The sequence below is a fragment of the Bacillus rossius genome, chromosome 7 (assembly GCF_032445375.1).
Source record: "Bacillus rossius redtenbacheri isolate Brsri chromosome 7, Brsri_v3, whole genome shotgun sequence".
NCBI classification, from domain to species: domain Eukaryota; kingdom Metazoa; phylum Arthropoda; class Insecta; order Phasmatodea; family Bacillidae; genus Bacillus; species Bacillus rossius.
In genome coordinates this window covers 72,016,692-72,036,912 of record NC_086335.1, presented here as the reverse complement: position 1 = coordinate 72,036,912, position 20,221 = coordinate 72,016,692, and the positions used below count along the sequence as shown (strand labels likewise).

Here is a 20,221-nt window from a genome sequence, read left to right as displayed (position 1 = left end):
ATTGTTTGGTGTGCTTTTGTATACTCCACTTTTTAATTAAATATACTTTCCATGCAATAGGTTTTGTTTTTATGAATATCTTTACCTCGACAATAATGCTTATTTTTTTGCATAAAAAATGAACCCCTATTTTTTAAACTTTGTTATAGTATAAAATGTGCAATGATTATGCAATAAAACGGTATAATTTCCTAGTCTTATTCATTATACAGCCATGCCCTGTGTAATAAATAAAATATTTGTTTTTAACTTTTTATGGTTAAACTTTTTTTTTATAAAATGTATTATATAATTGATTGGGAATTGGTTCAAAGTCAGATATGACTAACTGACCCATCACCAACATTTGCATATTGTACAAAACCATTAATGACATTTAAAAAATCTTTATTGTATGTTACACTTTTTTAAAAACTTTATAATATACTAGTACTACATGACATAAAAAAATAAATCACTTTATTATACTGGCAAGTTGGGTATGGGTAACCATTGCAAGAACTGTCAACAGAACAATTTGCATATTTTCAAATAAAACTTGCTGCACAGAACGGGCATACAATCACATATCATCAATACATGGAATAAGACATGCCACTACACAAAAAACAATTTAAGTAGATGTGTACCATTAAGCAAGAGTAGTTACTACAACCACTGTTCAATCCTAACAGATAATACGACAGGTACGTTAAGTATAACCACCTTAATAATTAGCTTACATAACAACAAAGACTAATATTATATTCTAAAAGCCAGATTGAAATGATAAAACAACAAACCTGGAAATCTAATACCTTCAATATAATGTATGGAGGATGAAACAGTTATAGAAAAGGCTTACATTTCAATGGCTTTGTATCCAAATAATTTTACCAAAGAAACTAAATCACCGCACACACGAGCCTCTATCTTCAGCACGAACAAGGTAGGTGTATACGTAGCTGATGTGCAAGCAAGACGGTAAAACATTACAGTACGTATGTGCAAATGTATGTACTCATTATGGTAGATTGCTAATAAATAATTGTACTTGCGCGCATGACGTCGGTGGCCAGACTACCGCTCAGGTGGCACGCGTTGCTGCTCTGCTTCCCAGTTCGTAACAATATGTGTGCAACTCCATGTGGAACTCACGTGCCTATACAAATTAACCTGTTTCCACATTAGCTAGCAGGTACATCTCATCCCATATCAGACAGGAAATTTCAGCAAAAGCCAAAAATGCAAATTTTTTATCTTGAACCATTGGGGGGGAAAAAAAACCAAGGAAGCCATCCATTATGGCATTTTTTCAGAAACACTAAATTTTTTAAATTCTCTTTGTTGTGATTAACTATAGTATGCTTATGACTATGAAAACAAGGGACTGAAAAGTATAAATATCTACACTAGAGTCCCGTTATAGCGAGGTGCCACGGTTCCGGGTTTGATCCTCGCTATAATCGTGTCCTGGCTATAACCGAATTTGACAGATTTTTGCCCCCAAAAAATAAAAATTAACCGAAAATAGTATAAAAATTGTGTTTAAACCTGTATAATTGGAAAATAACAGGTTATATTAATAAAATCTGAATTTCTGTGAGCAAATGTGTGAATTCTCTTTAAATCGATACCCCACAAGTACGGATGCGATCACCGATTGCGTCACAATAACCAGAATACCCTACCACGCCACGTAAGTATAGCATCTCAGCCCGCGGCCGACACAGCATTGTCCTGCTATCTATTGTCGACGCGGGCTGTCTGCTGGCGGCCATGTTGGTTCGGGATGTTGCTAACAGGTGGTGCTAGTGTAGCGCGACGATTTAATTCCTTACAAAAAAGCAGGAGTGCGGCAACGCACGTACGCCTCAAACTAAATAGTCGCTGGAAAACTATACCTTTTTCATTTAAAGATTCCTGTAAACTTTTTCAGAAAATAAATTTGGGATTAAACTCAAACCATCACCACCCCCTTCCTGGACAGATACCCCAACAACTGACCGAAACAAAAGTTACAAGAAAACTGTCCTAGCGATTCGGAAATAAATACGGTAGTGCCTACTATTTGTCAGATAGTAAAATAAATAACGTGACGTGTTTGTAAACGTGTCACGACTGAAATAATTACAAACAAGTTTATAAATATTTGTGTATTATTAACGTGATCAATTAGCAAAAAGTATAAAGACGGCTCTGACTTTTTTGGCCTAACATAGTTATAAACAATGTTATTATTCGTTAATGAAAATGTCCCAACAAATTAATTAAGAGCATTTATATTAAAAAAAGTGCACATTGTTATGTTTAATGGCGGGGAAAAAAATTGATTTTGTCTATTTTCTAAATACATAATAATAAATGCGTACAAGTATATGTATATTCAAAGGCTTGGTTTATTCGAGTCGAGCATACCTTGGCCTTGAAGCCAGCCAGTGATGCTGTGACTGTGAAGTTGCAGGCACGCCCTGAGTATGGGTGTTTGGATGATAGCCGGCTTACCTTGTAGCGACGTAGTCAGAAACTGAACAAAGGGACTGCACTCTTTGTAGCCTAGCGGTTACATTACACACGCACATATCCCCAGCACGTTCAGCATTTATTATACTGAGTTCACAGGAATATAATAATATTAATGAACAGATAACTAACGGAAGTTTGATAAAAGAAAGAAAGGACGGGATTCTATTTTTAAAGCCACGCACTTAGGTGGCGACTGCACGGCTGAAGAATGTGACAGGCGTCAACGGCAAGATGTCTAGTGGCGAGCGAGAGGGGTGGAGATAAAGCAGACAAATAACCAAAGCGCGCTTCACGGGATCACGCCGTAAATTCCTCAAAAAGACCTCGTTATAGCAGTGTTCTCGCTATAACTGGATTCTCCTGTATTTCTGTTCAAATGTTTGTTCGAATACTTATAGAAAAAAATTACGTCTTTATGCAGCTTACTTAATTTAAACTAATCTAACCAACCAACCTTTCATTTCAGTTTATATTGCTTTATTTTCCAGAATTTGCTACTCTACACATTGATCCAAAAAAAATTTCTGTGAATCGCATAATAATTGTAATTCAACCCATTTCACGAAAAAGATGAATTTTTAATAATAATGTATTTCCAATTTAGTGATTAAATAAAATTATATTTACATATTTAGACCCTATTTATTCATACATATTTGTTAACAAAATCCAGGTAAACTGTATTTTAGTTCATCAAAATTGTGAACACATTTTCTGCTAATACAAATTCAAAATTATATAAGATTTTTAATTTTGTTTTTGAGCTGCAATGTCTGTTTAGTCATAGATACATACAGCAAGTAAGCTGCTACTGTGTCACATGGTGTTAGAACGATTTAATTGCCGTTGAAATTATGATGTTTACTTTTTTTTAATGGTATACACAATGGGGTGTCAAAGTTTTGTGGTTTTGTAGTCTATGGTGATTGATGTTAATTTTTTCCCACTGCCTGTACGCGTGATGAAACAAATCCTAATAAAATTTTGTTTTCAAGTTTGAAATGTCACAAACATGTCTGTTTTAAATCATTTACACAATATTTCCGCTACTGTTTAGCAAGACAGTAACAAAGAACTTTGAATACTTATGATTTTAAACAGTTGATTATTGTTCATATATTTGGGCCAGAAAAATTAACATCTTGCTTTTTTTTTTTTGCTAGTTTCCAACATAAATTCTCCGAAGTTAATTTTATAAATTAATGCTGAATGTTGATACGTGACAAAACTCATGAGGTATGTAAATATTCGTAAGCCAATAAATACCGTATTGGCCCGAATATAAGGCGACCCCGAATATAAGGCGACCTGCAGTTTCAGGAGGCCAAACAAATGTAAAAATAATTTTTGGTAGAAATTAATGTGAAAATTCATTAGACATACATTTTGTGTTGATAAATGGTTTTTGCATTTATGTATAACAATTAATTTATATTTATCACATTACTTATTTAAAATAAGTTTGAATGGCCTACCCTAAAAGTCAAAAGAAAACAATTAGAAAATTTTTACATTTTTAAGTATTACACTAGAAATTTTTTCGTATGTTTACTCTAATGAAGCTGCATAATTGTCATCTTCAGAGCTGTTTATTTGTCTAGGGCTCATTCCCCGCCGTTCCACCGATGTGTGATTGTTCATTTTTCACAGTTTACTGTATCTACGAATTTAAAATTTTTACAATGGCTATTAATCCCTCTTAAAATACAGCATTTAACTTTCCGTTTGACTTAAGCTACATATTACCACAGAACAAGGCGTATTACTATTTAGTAGTGTGTTAAACGTAAAAAAAGCAAACAAAGAATGCATCTTGCCGGAACAAAACAAGTGGCTAGCTGACATGATGAAGCATACGGCCAAGAATAACTTCGGTTACGTGACCGCGTATATTTGCCATATTACTCTCTGACAGAGAGAGTCTGTTCTATGAATTTGAAAGAATAATCTATTATAATTATGAAAGGTTTTTACATAAATAAAGAGTGGATTATTAAAATAGCTTTTGAAGCAACGTACCAAATTCCTGTTAATATGGCGTCTTCGTGCGTGTTCGGCAATGTTCGTTTTACAACAAAGAAATATTGTGGAAAGACAGTTGGCAGCCGTGAATTTCCATACATTACATCCGAAATGTTTGTAAACGTAAACAATCGTTCTGAAAATAACTGTGATATTTTAGTACAAATATTACCGTTAAAAATCTGAAGATAAATTACCGTAAATGTTAACACGCGATTGTACACAAAGTACAAATATGAATTATGAAATAAAAGGTTGCCATTTTGAGATGCTTCAACATTCACGTTTTTACTCAAGAACAAATATTTTAATTTTCAACTTCAAACAATTGTGAATTACTGCAATATTAGGTGGATTTATCGTTTTTCTCCGTGTGAGGTAACAACGTTTTAGTTAATATAAAAAATTGTGAACGTTTTATTAAACAATGTTTCTACTGTAGCTTTCAGCTTGGAACTAATGTTTGCGGTTCTGACGTCTTGGGTGCGAAAATAAGGCGACTTCCAATTTTTGCATCTCTCGTTTATGTAAAAATGGTCGCCTTATATTCGGACCAATACGGTATTCTTTATTTCAAGTATTTGAGGTTGAATCAAATTCAAATAATAAACTATCTGAATTCAAATACTTGAACATTCCCACAGGCCTAATGATAATATAAATATGATTGCTATTAAAAACCTTTTGTGAAATCATTTGATAAAAGAACAATACTATTCATAAAGATTACAAAACTGATGGACAACCAAGGTAGAGTGTCGCCTGGACAAGGCACAGTGCTAACATTGCCATCAGAGATCACCTCGAGCTGTTAAGTATGTGAAAACAAACGTTACATTTTTTCCTGTAACATGACTGAATAATTTCCTGTTTGTTTGCACTGGACTTGGACTAGAAGACAGTGAAACCAGAACCATCCCTTGAGCACACAAGCTGTTCAATGTGCAGGTGTTCTAGTAAGTAAAGTAAAAAAAAAAGAGGCTCGTGGCACGAAGCTAAACAAAAAAATAACAAAATAGCAATATACTATATAGCAAACTCTTAACAACTCATATTTATGTACATATACAATATTTACCTGAAAATAATGCAATTCATTTTTTTTTACAAAAAATGCTGTATAAAAATGGGGGTCACATTATAAACACAAAATTGTATCTTGCCCCTGGGAAGCTACACGTTCTGAATTTTAAATGCATCACTTATGCCCGTTCAGAATACTCTTAGTAAAAATCTAAGACACTTCTTATAAACCATGTCACTTATGCCAACCTTGGCACAGGCGTGACACACTGGAAGGTACACGGTGGGTTTAGGGAGGGGGGGGGGGGGGGAGATTACATAGTGAGTTTGTCATGGAGTTCTTCCCGCTGTGATAGCTTCCCTCCTCTTTACCCTCCAGCCTGTGTAAATCACTCTACTGATGCAAAAGGTATGATAAAAGCACTATTCTCTAGTAAATAAGTATAAATTTACTAATCGAAATAATTCTCAAGGGCTATGTATGTTGTCATTTCCACTCCAATAAAAAATAATCCATAAATTTGGATTACATTAGATTCAGTGTCACGTTATGTTCAGGTAAATACGGTGTGAATGTGCTCAGTCTGGTGAATGCTGCACACGACACACGTCACGTATAATTGCTTAATTGTACAGAAGTTCTTATAACAAACACTCAACTTTCACCACTATTTTGTTCACCCTGTGATGGGAGCACTTTTGCAAAAAAAAAAAAAAAAAAAAAACTTTTTAAAAAAAAAATCTGTGTAAAAACAATAATTAACTGATAGAAAAATACAGTGTTGGCCAACGACCAAATTCCACTAGCTACTGTCGGCACACCTGCATCTACTATTCTAGAGTAGATGGTCTACATGTCCGATCACATATTGGTAACTATACGGTGCTACACAATTATAAATGCAGTAGTCACGAAAGGCACTAGCCGCATAAATCACAGCAGGAATGTACAGAACAGTAAACCACTTCACGCCTCCCACTGGAAAACTTACTTTTCAGCACATTAAGTATTTTTGACATTTAACTGATAACATATCCTGTTGGAAAATCAGCAAACTTAATTATTATTAACAAATGTTATTAAATGTTTGCCAGAAATAAAATTGTACTATGCATCTTCAGAATCTGTAGAAAATGAACTCAGGAAAGCAGTGTTGAATCAACAGTAGAGGGAAAGAAAAGCACTGCCGAGTACAGGAAAGCTAACGGAAAGTGCTGATAGGGCAGGCGAGGAGAAGCATGAAGCAGTTCTGCTGTCCATCTTACGAGACCAGTCTCGGTGTTCAGTCCACGACTACGCCCTCGTCCTCGCAACGTCTCTTGGCCGGCGGTTGTTCTGCCGTCCGGTCGCACTCCGTCAGGCTCTGCACCTTCCTCTGCACGGCTCTGTCCTGCGGGCAGCACAGGCAACACTGTGACACGCACGACTCTGCCGTCACTCTACCACGTCCGTATTTACCCTGCGTACGGGTCACACCTATCATTTCAGGCACGAACAATCTAACATTTCCACAGTAAATTTCCTTCAAATATGGGTAGCACCAATAATTTGTCTTCTACATAATTCTATAGATAATTGTCAAAGTCTTCGTGAATAGTATCTCCGCTTATGGGCACTTTAGAAATACAGCACTGGTGTTCATCTTTGGTCGTTTTTAGTCTGCTTTCTGTCATAGTTTATTACTGCGGGAGGGGGTACGGCAGTCCAGGCCACTTCTCTTTGATTCTCCTGTCCTACACTTCCTAACAAAAAGACAGAGAAAAAAACTAGTTTTTATACCCATATTTCTCTTCTCGTTTATTTTATTTTATCTTTAACGGTTCCTTTCCTCAAGAGAAAAAAGGGACGTAAGCTACTCATTCTTATAATACCTGTAATTAAAAACTAGCAAGCACATTTGCCAGCGACAAATCGTCCAGGGACTGGCGGAACAGAAACATTTCATTTCAAAACAACACCAGAAACGTCACAGAACGTTGCTCTTGAATGCTTGGGAAATTGCGAGCATAAACAATAATGTGGTGCCACAGAAAAAGCAACCACGATGGACACACGAAGAGCGTAAACTGACAATTAAAATGATGCGAGAGAGGGCTACATGTCCACACGCACATACCGTACACAAACTCTCCGGCTGGTTTATTCCAGACCCCCCGGAGGCCAACGACCGAACACCAGTGCAGCAGCCACCTCACGTGAGGGCCGGCAGGAGACTAACATAGCGGTGCTGTTGGTAGAGTTTTACATTTTAATTCAACAATAATACTGACATACTTCTTGTTTATCAGAAGAGCCGGTGTCACAATTAAAGAACACAAGCGAGCATACAGCAGCCACACACACGACTGTGCACACCTGCTGGGCAAAGTCAATTCACAATTTAAATTTTTCAATTTATTTCAACCAATTAAAATTTCATGCTGTATCTGACCATCTGACCAGCAATCTCTGAATACAGTTTTTCAAGATCTAAATTAATTTGGGCTATGTAAAATTTTTACCTTTATACGCACGAAACATCTTTTATTTAGAATAATTGCTTGTGAAGTAATATCAATTAAAATTATGCCTATTCAGAAAACGTTTGTAAATTTGCAGATACGCCGATTCAACTGTTGCCTTTTCACCGATTCTGAACCGATACCGGGGGGGATATACTAAAACCACGACGTCCGTCATGTTCACGATGCAATCCCAACTAACGTAATTGTACGGTGCTCACGTTGAGCCACGGGTGGCGCAGGACTTCCTCGATGCTTGGTCGAGCGGCCGGGTCGATGGTCAGCATCCTCCTGACCAGGTCGATGGCGCTCTTGGAGATGCCGGCCCACGCCTTCTGGGGGAACTGGTACGCGCCCCGCATGATGTCCTCCACCAGCTCGTGCTGGGCCGTGCGCTTGAAGGGGAAGCTGGCCGACAAACTGCAACCAGTGCATTTGTTTTGGAAGGTCTCACGTTCACGTTCTCGTTATTTAGGACATTTCAACCCTACTACCGTAACACTACTGTGACCGCACCCCCACTACACCCGATATGAGGGCCTGCCTGCACCCTTACCAGGCACACAGACTAATGCCACCTCAGGTCTTCCTCTCTTCAGCTGCCAAGTCTTCCTCACTAGCCAAACAGTCACCCAAACTTAACTGCATGCATCGTGAAACACAAACGCTGGTCAGCTTGCGCACTTTCACAGCCTCCCTGAGTGGCCAAGGAAAGATCTTGCAGCTTTCTGAATGAGCTGTGACAAATATCCTTCATCTGCAGCCTGGATACGCCAGATGGCTCCCAAGGTCGCGTTCTCCGGTCGGAAGCAGCCGGACATCTCCAGATGTCTGTCCCCCGGTGTCTGAGGGACGACAAACCACAGGCACTGGGGGAGATATTACCAATACAATAGCTCAGAGTGAGCGCATGCAGCATCACAACACATGCGCAAAGAAGACTGGCTGTCTCTGGCATTACTTCTCGTAACAAGATTCACCCCTACCTTCACAATTAAAAGTTCAAACAAATAAAACTATCGTCCCAGAAACATGAAACAGTAATTCTCAAAATTTTTCCCATATACATTAAATAAATCAAAATACAAGAAATATAAAATTCATTCAGTCACGTTCAAAGCACTCTCCATTAGATGTGATGCACTTGTAAATTTTTTTTTTCCCACTGTTTGAAGCACCTCTGGAACTCTTAAACTTTCATATCCACCAGTGCCCTTTGCAAAGCTGTTTTTACCGCCTCCACATCATCAAAACACTCTCCTTTTAGATTTTTCTTCATTCTCCAGAACAGGAAAACATCACTCGGAGTTAGGTCTGGCGAATACGGAGGGTGGGGAACGACAGCCCACCCCTGAGAGGCCAAATAGCGGTTCACTCGTAAGACTGTGTGTGCGGGGGCGTTGTCTTGATGAAGGAACCTGTCACTTGATCGCCACAGTTCCAGGAGTTTTCTTCGCACATCCTCTCACAAACATCTTTAAACTTCCCAGTAAAGCGCTGGTTAACAGTCTGTCCAGAGGGAAAAAATTCCCGGTGTACAATTCCACAAATAACAAAAAAGACAATGATCATCGTCTTAACATTCTAACCTAACTTGTCTCGCTTTTTTTTTGTTTGGGGGAGTGGGAGTCTTTCACTGGCTTGGTTTCTTGTTTCTTTGTAACACCAACTCTCATCACCTGTGATGACTTGGGCCAAAAAGTTTTCATCACTTTCAATATATTTTTTTTAAGTCCTTGCTCAAATTCAATTGGAGGTTCTTTGATCGTGTTTGAGAAGACGAGGAACAAATTAAGTGGCAACATGTCTCATTTGCAAATCCTTAGTCAATATCTGCTGGCAAGAGCTCCAACTCACTCCTGTCTCTTCTAAAATTTCATTGATTGTGAAACGACGATCGTTATTTTTTTTAAGTGGCTTTTTTCAACGTTTTCGTTTTGGGCTGTTGAAGGGCGCCCCGAACAAGCATAGTCTTCAACACTCATCTCATACCAAACCACTCAAAAACTTGTGTTCAGTTCATCACATCCTCCCTGTTGAAACATTTGGTAAGCTTCTATTGCTGATTTTTCAAGAGAGAAACCAAATTTCAAACACACTCTGTTTTTTTTTATCTGCCATAACGACTTCAAAGGCACAACACAAGAACAGTGAGAGAAAAACAATACTACTATCAAATGTTAACCTACAAACTGACGCCATCTGGCCATTAGTGAAGGTATCTGCTTACACAATCTAGCGGCAGAACTCTCTACTGCATCTATGAATGGCAGTGCGCTCTCAGTCCGGTTATTTTGGGTCTCCCCTCGTACAAAGTAAAATGATGCAAAAAAGAAATTATAACTCAACTATTTTTATATCTACAATATACACTTACAGAATGAAAATCAGTTTATGAGTTTGTAGAGCATTCCAAAACATCTAAAAACTAAAAATAGTTTTCTTAATTTGTGGACTAAAAATTTGAGATATGCAAGATAACTTGTAGTAAAAGCATTTAAATAATTGTCCAAAATGAACACTTCTCAACTCCACTCTGCTCCGCTCCGCTACCCTCACCCCAGGGGTGTGGCGACGCTCACTCACCAGACGTACAGCAGCACCCCCAGGCTCCAGATGTCCACGCGGCTGGTGTAGGAGCCGGTGCTGCGCACCTTCAGCACCTCGGGGGCCACATACATGGGGGAGCCACACACCGTGGCCATCACGGAGTTCTCGTCTCGCAGCTTCGCCAGCCCGAAGTCCGCCACCTTCACCACGCACTCCGCCTCCTCCGACGCCAGCAGGATGTTGTCCACCTGCGCCAGACAACCCGTGATGAAATGTGACGATGCTAATGAGGCCTGATGCGATGGCAAGTTGGGACCACCACCACTACCCTCTGGCACAGGGCAACATGCACCGTTCCTGCTTGCCGAACACCGGGTGGGAATGGATCCCAGCTCGTCTGGGTAGGAAGCAAGTGATCTGACCACTCAAAACTTAAAAATTAATGTATTGTGGATAGTATGTCCAGATGAGCCGTGGCCAAGAATGCACTTCTATATTTGTACCTTCCTAGTCTGCAATCTTTACTCGTGCCGGTATAATGGATTCTCTCCATTATTTGTTGCTAAGCAACGGACAAGTGTCACCTGATTTTCCAAAAGGACCAACCGACATCTTAGGAGGCCATCTTTGGTATTTGCCAACATAACTCACTGAACTTTGTAATTCAGTCAGCGAGCCCCACAAATTGAAAAAGGGGAACTATAAAACGTCCAGCAAGAGACACCTACCTTCAAGTCCCTGTGGGTTATCCCGCTGGCATGGAGGTACTGCAACGCCAGCGCTATCTGGTAGAAGTAGAACTTGACGAGGCGCTCCGAGGGCCGGTCCATCATCACCTTCCGGGCCAGGTCTCCGCCGTCCATCATCTCCATGAGGATGAACACAGCGTCGTCCGTCTCCACCACCTCCTCCACCTTGATGGTGAACGGCTGCGACCATGACAGCACAGCTCAGCTGTCGGGCTCCCCCCGGCTGTCTCCAGCGACCAGAGTGGTCACAACATGTTACTGATGCTGGCAACGGTTTGGGAATTATGTTTTATTATGTTTATATAGTTTATAATGGATATCTAGTAGGAAGGCAACTGCTGTTTTAGCTACAAAATAGTTTAGGGTAGTTCCTTAGAAATTTTGAAAGAATCTTTTAAACACACATACAAACCAGATGTGCAACTATCAGCCATCGGCGACTGGAAGTTTAACGGTGAATTGTACAAGATTGAGTGCTTGATTGAAGTTATAAAACCAGGCTAGATCTTTAATACATTTTAAATGTTACTGGTGGTTTTATTTGAAGTGTAAAGTAATTTAAAAACTTAGTCGAAGAAGATATTCTACAAACACAATGAAGATTTAAATTGTTACGTCAATACAAAGTATACCAATAAAACTTAACTACGCAGAATAATTGAGTTCTTGTCAAGAAACAATTGAAAAGCATTATTTTGAAAATTAGTGTATATTCAAATCAAGCTGCTGTTGACCAGAAGTCCTGATACTAATAAGATTATGTGTTTTTAAGAAACTACTAAAAGACTTTACCTCACTTCAAGGTGTATAATTTCTAAAGATGCGCTCACTGCGATGACCGATTTTTCATGAACAAGTTTTCGAATTTATATGGGTGTTCAGAGTCTACATATCAAAATTAACATAATGAACTGTGATTGCATGGATCTATGATTTTAACTATTTGTTTAAAACTTTTTTTTTTGGATTCTAACTGCTAGACTCCACCAGTTAGTCAGCCCTGGCACCCTCAGCTGAAACCTACCTGCTCGAAAGTGAGTTTACCATCATGACAACCAACTCAAAAGTTCTTACACCAAATTTTAACTACGGGAAACATTACTTTTTGACATAATAACTCAAGCTTTTTATTCTGGAATGATATAGAATTTCCATCCTCCATTAACAGCTGGTGATCATTCAAGGATACCTTCAATACGTTGCTATAGTCATTTCCTCATTGCCCACAGTTGTCTCATAGCGCTTATCCCCTGCTCATAGTCACTAAGAGGAAGTATGCCATGTTACGAATCAAAGTGAGCACTCTCAAAAGCTCGCAGACAACATAATAAAAAAAGCTGAAATATTTGTGTAACTCACATGATCCAAGGTCTTCAAAACTGTCACTTCCGACTCGAACCTGGAAGTACATCCTTTTGCCTCCCTGAGAGGTATTTTCTTGGGGATTATCTTCATGGCGAATCTCTCGTCAGTCTCCTGCGAAGCAAAGACATTCAGTTAGTCGCAACCATGGTTCACTTCCAAGGAGAGCTAACAAGTTAATGTTTATATAAATATCTTTCCAAACTCTTACATCAAGAAACTCTATTCTCTTCAGAAATACCTGCCCAATGTGAACATGAACGAGAAGTGTGCAAAGAGCTGGCGGGAGACACCCACCTTCCGGAACACGGAGTAGACGACGCCGTACGAGCCCTCGCCCACCTTCCTGGAGACCACGTACTCGTCCAGGATCCGGCCGGGCAGCAGGAATCCCTCCACCGTCGTGAGTCCGTCCATGAAGAGGAATGCTGCGGGAAGAACAAGCGTCGCTGGGAGACTTCGCACTCCTCAATGCCATAGTCTACTTGTTACCATCACATATCAAATTTTAATTAGTTAAGTTATTTCACCATTTTTTTTATTCTTAACTATGAAAAATAAACTGTTTATAGTCAATCCCATTAACCAGTGCACTGCTTTAACAGATTCTTCCATCCCGTCCAAACAAACATTTTTTCCATACCTCAATCAATTTTGCAAGATGACATAATTACATTACAAATAGAGAAATAAATATCAAAACACTTTTACCAAACTTACCATGTCAAATTTACCATAAAATCCCAATCATTACACAGTTTGTACTGTTATCGTTTTACTAAATGCAATGCAACCAATGTTGCCAGTCTTCAGTATAAAACCACTATATTTGATCAAACACTGAAACGATACATTATTGTGACCGAGTGAATGACTATCAAAAATTGATCTTTAAATCATTAAATCAATACACAGTTGATTTATTAGTTGTTTTTATGTTTAGTTACTGATAACAGATGGGTTTTCAACTACAAATGAATTTGTGGCTAAAGAACAGACTGGTTTTAAAACATATACATTATTAGTAAAAAATGTACCAATCTAGTTAGGTAATAAACATTTAACAACGTTCCATGGTTTTCCAGGTTTTGAAGATACTTTATTCTTAATTATTTAAGCCCTATTTTCCAAATTTTTTTATCTGCAGAAACCCTGACATTCTTTTTTTATAAAAAAAAGTTCAGTTCAGCTGACCATTGACCAGTATTTTTCCCGCAAATGATGAATGACTATTCGGCTGTCAAACTAAAAATGTAAAAAAAGAAACTTGACATAAAAGTACACTTGTTTAAGGTATAGGCCTATACCACAGAATAAACGAGTAGCAAAGCAAGGAGTCGCAGTCGCAGGCAGCGACGATGGAACCACGTGAAACAACTCACCGTGGTAGTTCTGGATGCCCACACAGATGTCGTCGTTGTTGCGCAGCTGCGTGGAGTTGCCCTTGCCGACGTGCGCGCCGTTCACGAACGTGCCGTTGAAGCTGAGGTCCTCCAGCAGGACCGCCATCTTGCTGTCCCGCTGCGTCCTGCAGATGCGGAAGTGCTGCTTGCTGATGATGGAGTACACCTTCTCCTGCACGTCTCCCTTGGAGAGCACGATGTCGCACGAGGGCGCACGCCCCACCGTCACCGTGTCCTTGATGAGCGCTGCGACACGCACGCCTGTTTCCTTCTATCAGGGTTACAACACAACACACACACACACACACAATTTCCCGAATCATCCAAAGGTCGTATCTTTTAATAAGATTTCACTGACGAAAACCCTGCAGTATTTTCATAAAAAACCAATAGCTACTGTTGCAAGTATACCAGAGACGAGATTACAAGGCAGGCCGGCGGACCGGATAACCAGCCATCTGGACCATTAGCCTGTGGGTGGGGTCTAAACCAATTAGCAACAGAACCTCACTACACCCTTCCCCGGAGAACTTTCTGCGGCTCTGGAGGGTGCAGCACATTCCCAGAGCCCAGCCTGCGTGAAGTGGCATAACTAGGATGCCATTGTTCTGGGAGCTCGGGTGTCAAGTCGATCCTAATGACGCGACACTTCGAAGGAGTGTGAAATCATTCCAGAAGAGGAGCTGAGGAGAGTAAAAACGACGATGCCGGCCTCGAGGCGGTAAAGTGAAGAGGACGAGTGACCCCTTAATGAGCGAAATGTGGACGACGAGCGACAGGCCTCGTGTGCATCGGATCGGGACTGTGCTGTGTGCGACCACAGAGTGAGTAGTGGGGGGCAGTGAGTTGGGACAGAGGTGCGCTCCAAGAGACGAGCAGAGTTCAGGTGGGGAGAGTAGACCGTGGCCATATTGATGCCAGTACACGGATGTCATGTTTATTTTCATCGCCTTTTGTACATGAGAAAATATTGCAGAATGCACTTTCTAGCAACTTGCTTTCAAAACCCATTAAATATTTCATAAAAAATTTCATTGAAATAAATTTTTTTCATTTTTGTTTTTGTGTCAAAAATTTTTTTTAAAGTATTTAATTTGATTTCACATGCTGTTCTTAGTTCAGGCACTTACCTAATCCCTCACACAACTTCCCTGCATATTAATAACAATTTTCTTTATCGTAAGGTTTTGCTAGTTAGTAAGTTTGGCACTGGAAAATTTGGGTACTAGGAATGAAACCAAGAATTCAACTTTTTAATCTATGGCCATTAGATCAAAAGTTATAGCCATTAACTGGTCATGCAAGAAATTTAATTTCCTATAAGATTTCAAAATTTATTATTGTGCGATTCATAGTGATTTAATGATTATTAGTAACCAAGTTAATTTGTGATACATAGTACAAAAACCTAATATTTTACAAAATTAAATGTGTGTCATATTTTTCCAATGACCGCTAACAATTGTCATGCTAAGGCTTCCAAAAAATACTAGTGTTTCCAAAAAAAAAATTCACTTTTTAAATAGTTTATAATGTCATTAGTTGTGTGATTTTTGCGCTAAAGCTAAGTTTCTGGAGTGTGAATTTTCTGTAAAGACTTAAGATTTTGTTATTTGTTTTTTTCTCACGAACACGAAGGTTTTATTAAGTTAGGTCAGCTACTTTGAAATACAGTAAAATTGTTCCATTTTATGATTTCTTTAAAGGTGCCTTTTTTTAAGCTCACAAGATTTTTAAAAACTTATTAATTGAAAGGGTTTTGAAATCATGAACAATTGTGTGTTATCATGTATTAAATACCAGTAAATATTGATGTAAAATGATTACAATACCAATGTTATAAAATTCTTAAGGCAATTTCAAGAATTAACACACAAATACTATCAGGTTAATAATTATCAGGTTAATAATTATTAGACGTCACAGCTTTTTAGAACGGAAAGAAAAAAAACCAGAAAACATGGTTTTCACAAACTACACACGTCCCTAAATTTACTCCCAAGCTATAGTTTCGTAATTCCTACTAGTTTGTAAAAAAAATAACAGTTTACAGCTTTATTATAATACCTATGTATTCACGCAATCGCAGACATTCATTGTTATTTACCAATGGGATTTTTTTAAATTTATTTTTGAGAACTTTACTCAATGTAGGTGGTGTTGTAAAATTTATTTATTTATTTATTTTCTAAGCACCCAATAGACTCAGTTGATGAGCAGTAGCTCTCTGAATATAGGGCTTGTCAACATGGTTACAAAATTTATGAAATACATGTAGGTTATGATTACATACACTATTTCTAATATATGTACAATATATACATTAGCTAGCATTAAAGTTATATTACAAATTTCTAATAATGGATATTATGTTAAACAATTAAAATAAGTATTAATGAGCAGAGTTTGTTAAACATTAGAACAATTAGATCAATCTGTCTATTTCTAGTCCTATTCACATCATAATTAAAATTCACTCACTTGCATTATTTTATACACTATGAATTATCTATACAGTCACAATTATTGAACTTTACATTCATGCAATTATTGTTCACATGAAACTTCATAGAGCAGACAAGAGTAATGGTTACGAGCTAAACACATTAATTTAAGTAGAAAATTTAATGTTGTACTTGCAAAGGCTCAAGATATATTCTTCAATTTCTTGTACACTATATAGATACTGGTTTTCAAAAATGTATTTAATTTTATTGTTAAATTTATGTATATCAGTTTCAGAAGTAACTTTTTTAGGTAAATTGTTGTACATTTTCAGACCAGAGTGAAATAGACTTTTCCAAGGGGTGAGCTGTTGAGTTATCCACAACTTGTATGCATTTCTTGTATTGTGTGTGTGTGTGTGTGTGTGTGTGTGTGTGTGTATGTCTTCATTATTATTATAGTTATTCAGATTTAGTTTAATCAATTAAGTTTAAATAATGAATATATTGCAGTTGTAAGGAATTAATAATGCTTGTATTTCATGTTTGTTTTTTATTAGAATAAGTATATAGTTGTATTACAAAATGTTTCTTTTGTTAAATTGCATTTAAAGTACGTACTATATTGAGTGACATTGTAACAAACGAATCATGCCGAAGCCGAAGTTAAGATTTAGTATATGCACATTTGGCACGGCGTCCACAACAGTACGGGCAAGGGGCAAGCAAAGTCGGTACCAAAGTGTAAGTCAGCTACGAGTAGAAATGAGTAGAAATATGTAAAAATAATGGTATAATATGTATTACAATACATTTCGCTTACCGTGAGACTTGATGTTCTTCCTATTACCATATAACTTTCCCCATCCTTTGTCAAAGTCCTGTGAAAACACAATGTCTTCAACAGCTGCAGGCTGCGTATCTCGTAATTCTTCTATCATTTTTAATTTTCGTTGTTTTACATCAACACCATTAAAGCACTCACAATCGAATCTTTAAATGACACCTCTTTCGAAACAAACAACAAAGAAATGAAGACTTAGCGCGGGAATACATCAAGATAGCCAACAAAAAGATTTTACAATGAAATGTTTGCAAATTAAACAGTAGTGAGTTTTTAAGGTTTCAGGAAGAAAATAAATTTTAAAATACTTAATATTCTTAAGAAGCCATGAAAATATTGTAATCAAAATAATTCCGCACACGTGCTATAACACAGTTTGGGCCATGGCAGTGTTGCCAACGTAGTAATTTCTAGCTATAAATCACGAATTTTACTCAACATTTGCCTGATCTTAAGACTAAAATTGAGAAACAATTAAAAATCATGTGTGATTGGTTTTGACGTCGTACCTCCTCTTTATTTAAGCTAAAACCTGGGTCACAGTTCTGTCCGCGGCGCAACATTCCGAACATGGCCGTTGTAGTGCCACTATTGGTAATTAGATGGCAGTTGTAAATATTAACAGACAAAGTATTATAGTTACTTTAATACGTGTTGTGGTTGTAAGTATTTATGAAAACTATTAAGGGTATGTGTGAATACGTTTTTTAGTCTTGTAAGTAACATTTTAAATGCAAAAAATCCAAAAGAATAATAATGTATAAAATTTCTATACGTACAAATTGTACTGTTACTATGTATATTTTCCAGCCCAAACGTGCGCATCCATCAAGGGAGTTGCGCGGGCGACGCGAGAGAGGACGGACGTGAGAAGAGGAGCTCCGCGCAGCCCAGGGATGTTAGACGTACCAACTTGTTGGTACATATACCATTTTTCAGGGTCTTGTACCATGTACCAAGTAGAAATTGTGCTGGTATGCAAAAATACCAACTTTGAACATCGACCATGCGCGATGCGCCATGCATTAACAATTAACATTAGGCGTGGACGAATAATTCGAATAGTTGCGTTTTAATAATTCCATCTGTATAGTATTAATAAAACAGCCTTTTAAGAGAAATTTTTAAGTGCTAATTTAATTGAAAGTATTCATACTAGGTGTAAACGTTTTTATGGCCATCTTATAATATCAGAAGCTAGTTCTCTAGAAATTCAAATGCAGATTGTGAAAGAGCTTTCAGCAAATACAATCTGGTAAAAACTAAAACCAGAAATAGACTTACTATCAAAAATATTGAAGGATCGATGTTGGCGTCACAATGTGTCAAGTCAAATAAAAACTGCTGCACAAAATTTGAGCCTGATAAGAAATCTATGAAACAAAATCTACAGGATCTTTGTCAGTGTAAGATCTTGGAGCGTACCAGTTTTTTTTTTCAGATACCAGCTTTTAATGACCTCTGTACCAGGTTCGTTGAGCCACTGTCTAACATCCCTGGCGCAGCCTGTGCACTTGTACACAGGCCAGAGGTGGTATAGAGAATATAGGCTAAGAGTGTAAGCACACAATACGCCCGGGGCGTAGCTGCCCCTACAGCCTAGCCGCAAACCTCGATTAATTTCAGGTTTGTTGGTCAGTGTAGAGGTGGGTTGGGACAGCAATTTTCGGTATCAGTCCAAACCTGATACTGTTACAGTAATGTACCTAGGTTCAAGTCTCTGATACTTCTGTATCAGACGGTCCCAGGAGGCAACAAAGCTCCGCGTACGCAGACCGTGCGACCGGAAGGAGAATCTGATACATTATTTATCACGCCCGGTAATTCTCTACCTCTGTTACTCTCATGCCCGCCTGATACAGCCAGTATCAATCAGTTCAACATTCACTGCAGTTCGTCCTGGCCGTGTATCACCATGTACATTGTTGCGGGCTGTCATGCTTTGTAGTTAGTATATTTATAGTGAAATAAGGAATGGATAAGTGCACGAAAAAGACTTCATTTGTGTGGAATTTTTTCACGGAAAATAATGAGTTTGCTAATTGTAATTTGTGTAAACAAAAACTGTGTTATAAATCATCATCGACTAATCTGAAGAAACATTTGAAACGTAAACATTGATATAGTATGCTCACTAATGTACCAATATGTTTTTTTTATTTTTAATTTTTGATAAAATCGTAATCTTTTAATGTATGAAAACACTAGTTACTAATTGTTTTCGAAAAAAGAAAGTCCATATGTTGATTACATCTGTTATTAGTGTCAACTGAGAATTTATTTGCATTTTCATAGCTGTTAGGTGCACAAATATAAATATTATATCTTGTATTAATGTACTTTTTAATATTAAAATTTCATTAGTTTTATTATTGAACGAGACGGTGCACGCACTGCGCACTGAGCGTTTTTTGAAGTAGGACAATAAACAAAACGACTTGTAACCAGGGCTGCCACTCTGATATTCATGAAAAACCTAGATAACCTACAAAAAAACCCAGACACATGGGTAAAAAAACCCAGATGCGTCTAAAATGCTATCGTTGAAAATGTTTGCGTACTAATTCAAAAATATAAACATAACTGGTTTTAATATAAAACAATTAATTACCTTACAAGACTGAAAACGGTTAAATACAACCAATACAAGAAAATTACACTGCAGCAAAATGGCTGTATAAGTAATTCTTGGACCAGCACATATCATAAAAAAACCTACAAATATATACATGACAAAACAAACACCATCACTGCATTCTTTAAACCGGTAATTGTTTTTATAAAACTGCATCATGCACGTTAGTCTTTATTCAGAGT

The 20,221-nt window shown here is 37.8% G+C and overlaps 1 protein-coding gene across 2 annotated transcripts; it reads right to left on the bottom strand.

The window, feature by feature from the left end:
* Positions 1-370: 370 nt before the first annotated feature.
* LOC134534368 (ovarian-specific serine/threonine-protein kinase Lok-like) lies at positions 371-17,593 on the bottom strand. Of its 2 annotated transcripts, none has more exons than XM_063372810.1 (8): positions 17,384-17,593; positions 14,096-14,377; positions 13,011-13,141; positions 12,711-12,827; positions 11,331-11,531; positions 10,639-10,850; positions 8,274-8,472; positions 371-6,941 (listed from the first exon to the last, which is right to left on the bottom strand). In XM_063372810.1, the coding sequence occupies exons 1-8, from the start codon at positions 17,499-17,501 to the stop codon at positions 6,834-6,836; spliced, it is 1,368 nt and encodes a 455-aa protein (XP_063228880.1). In that variant the 5' UTR covers positions 17,502-17,593; the 3' UTR covers positions 371-6,833. The 2 variants fall into 2 exon arrangements, with proteins under 2 accessions (XP_063228880.1, XP_063228881.1); XM_063372811.1 differs by having other exon boundaries at positions 14,096-14,362; positions 17,384-17,579.
* Between the last annotated feature and the right edge of the window lie 2,628 nt (positions 17,594-20,221).

What these genes read in the sequence shown, in the direction of transcription:
- LOC134534368 (XM_063372810.1), bottom strand. Translation starts at nt 17,501, where the DNA reads ATGATAGAAGAATTACGAGATACGCAGCCTGCAGCTGTTGAAGACATT. An exon ending in GGGCATCCAGAACTACCACG is followed by an intron (nt 13,142 to 14,095) that starts GTGAGTTGTTTC and finishes TTCTTCCCGCAG; the next exon opens with CATTCCTCTTCATGGACGGA. An exon ending in TTTTGAAGACCTTGGATCAT is followed by an intron (nt 11,532 to 12,710) that starts GTGAGTTACACA and finishes TCATGGTCGCAG; the next exon opens with CCGTTCACCATCAAGGTGGA.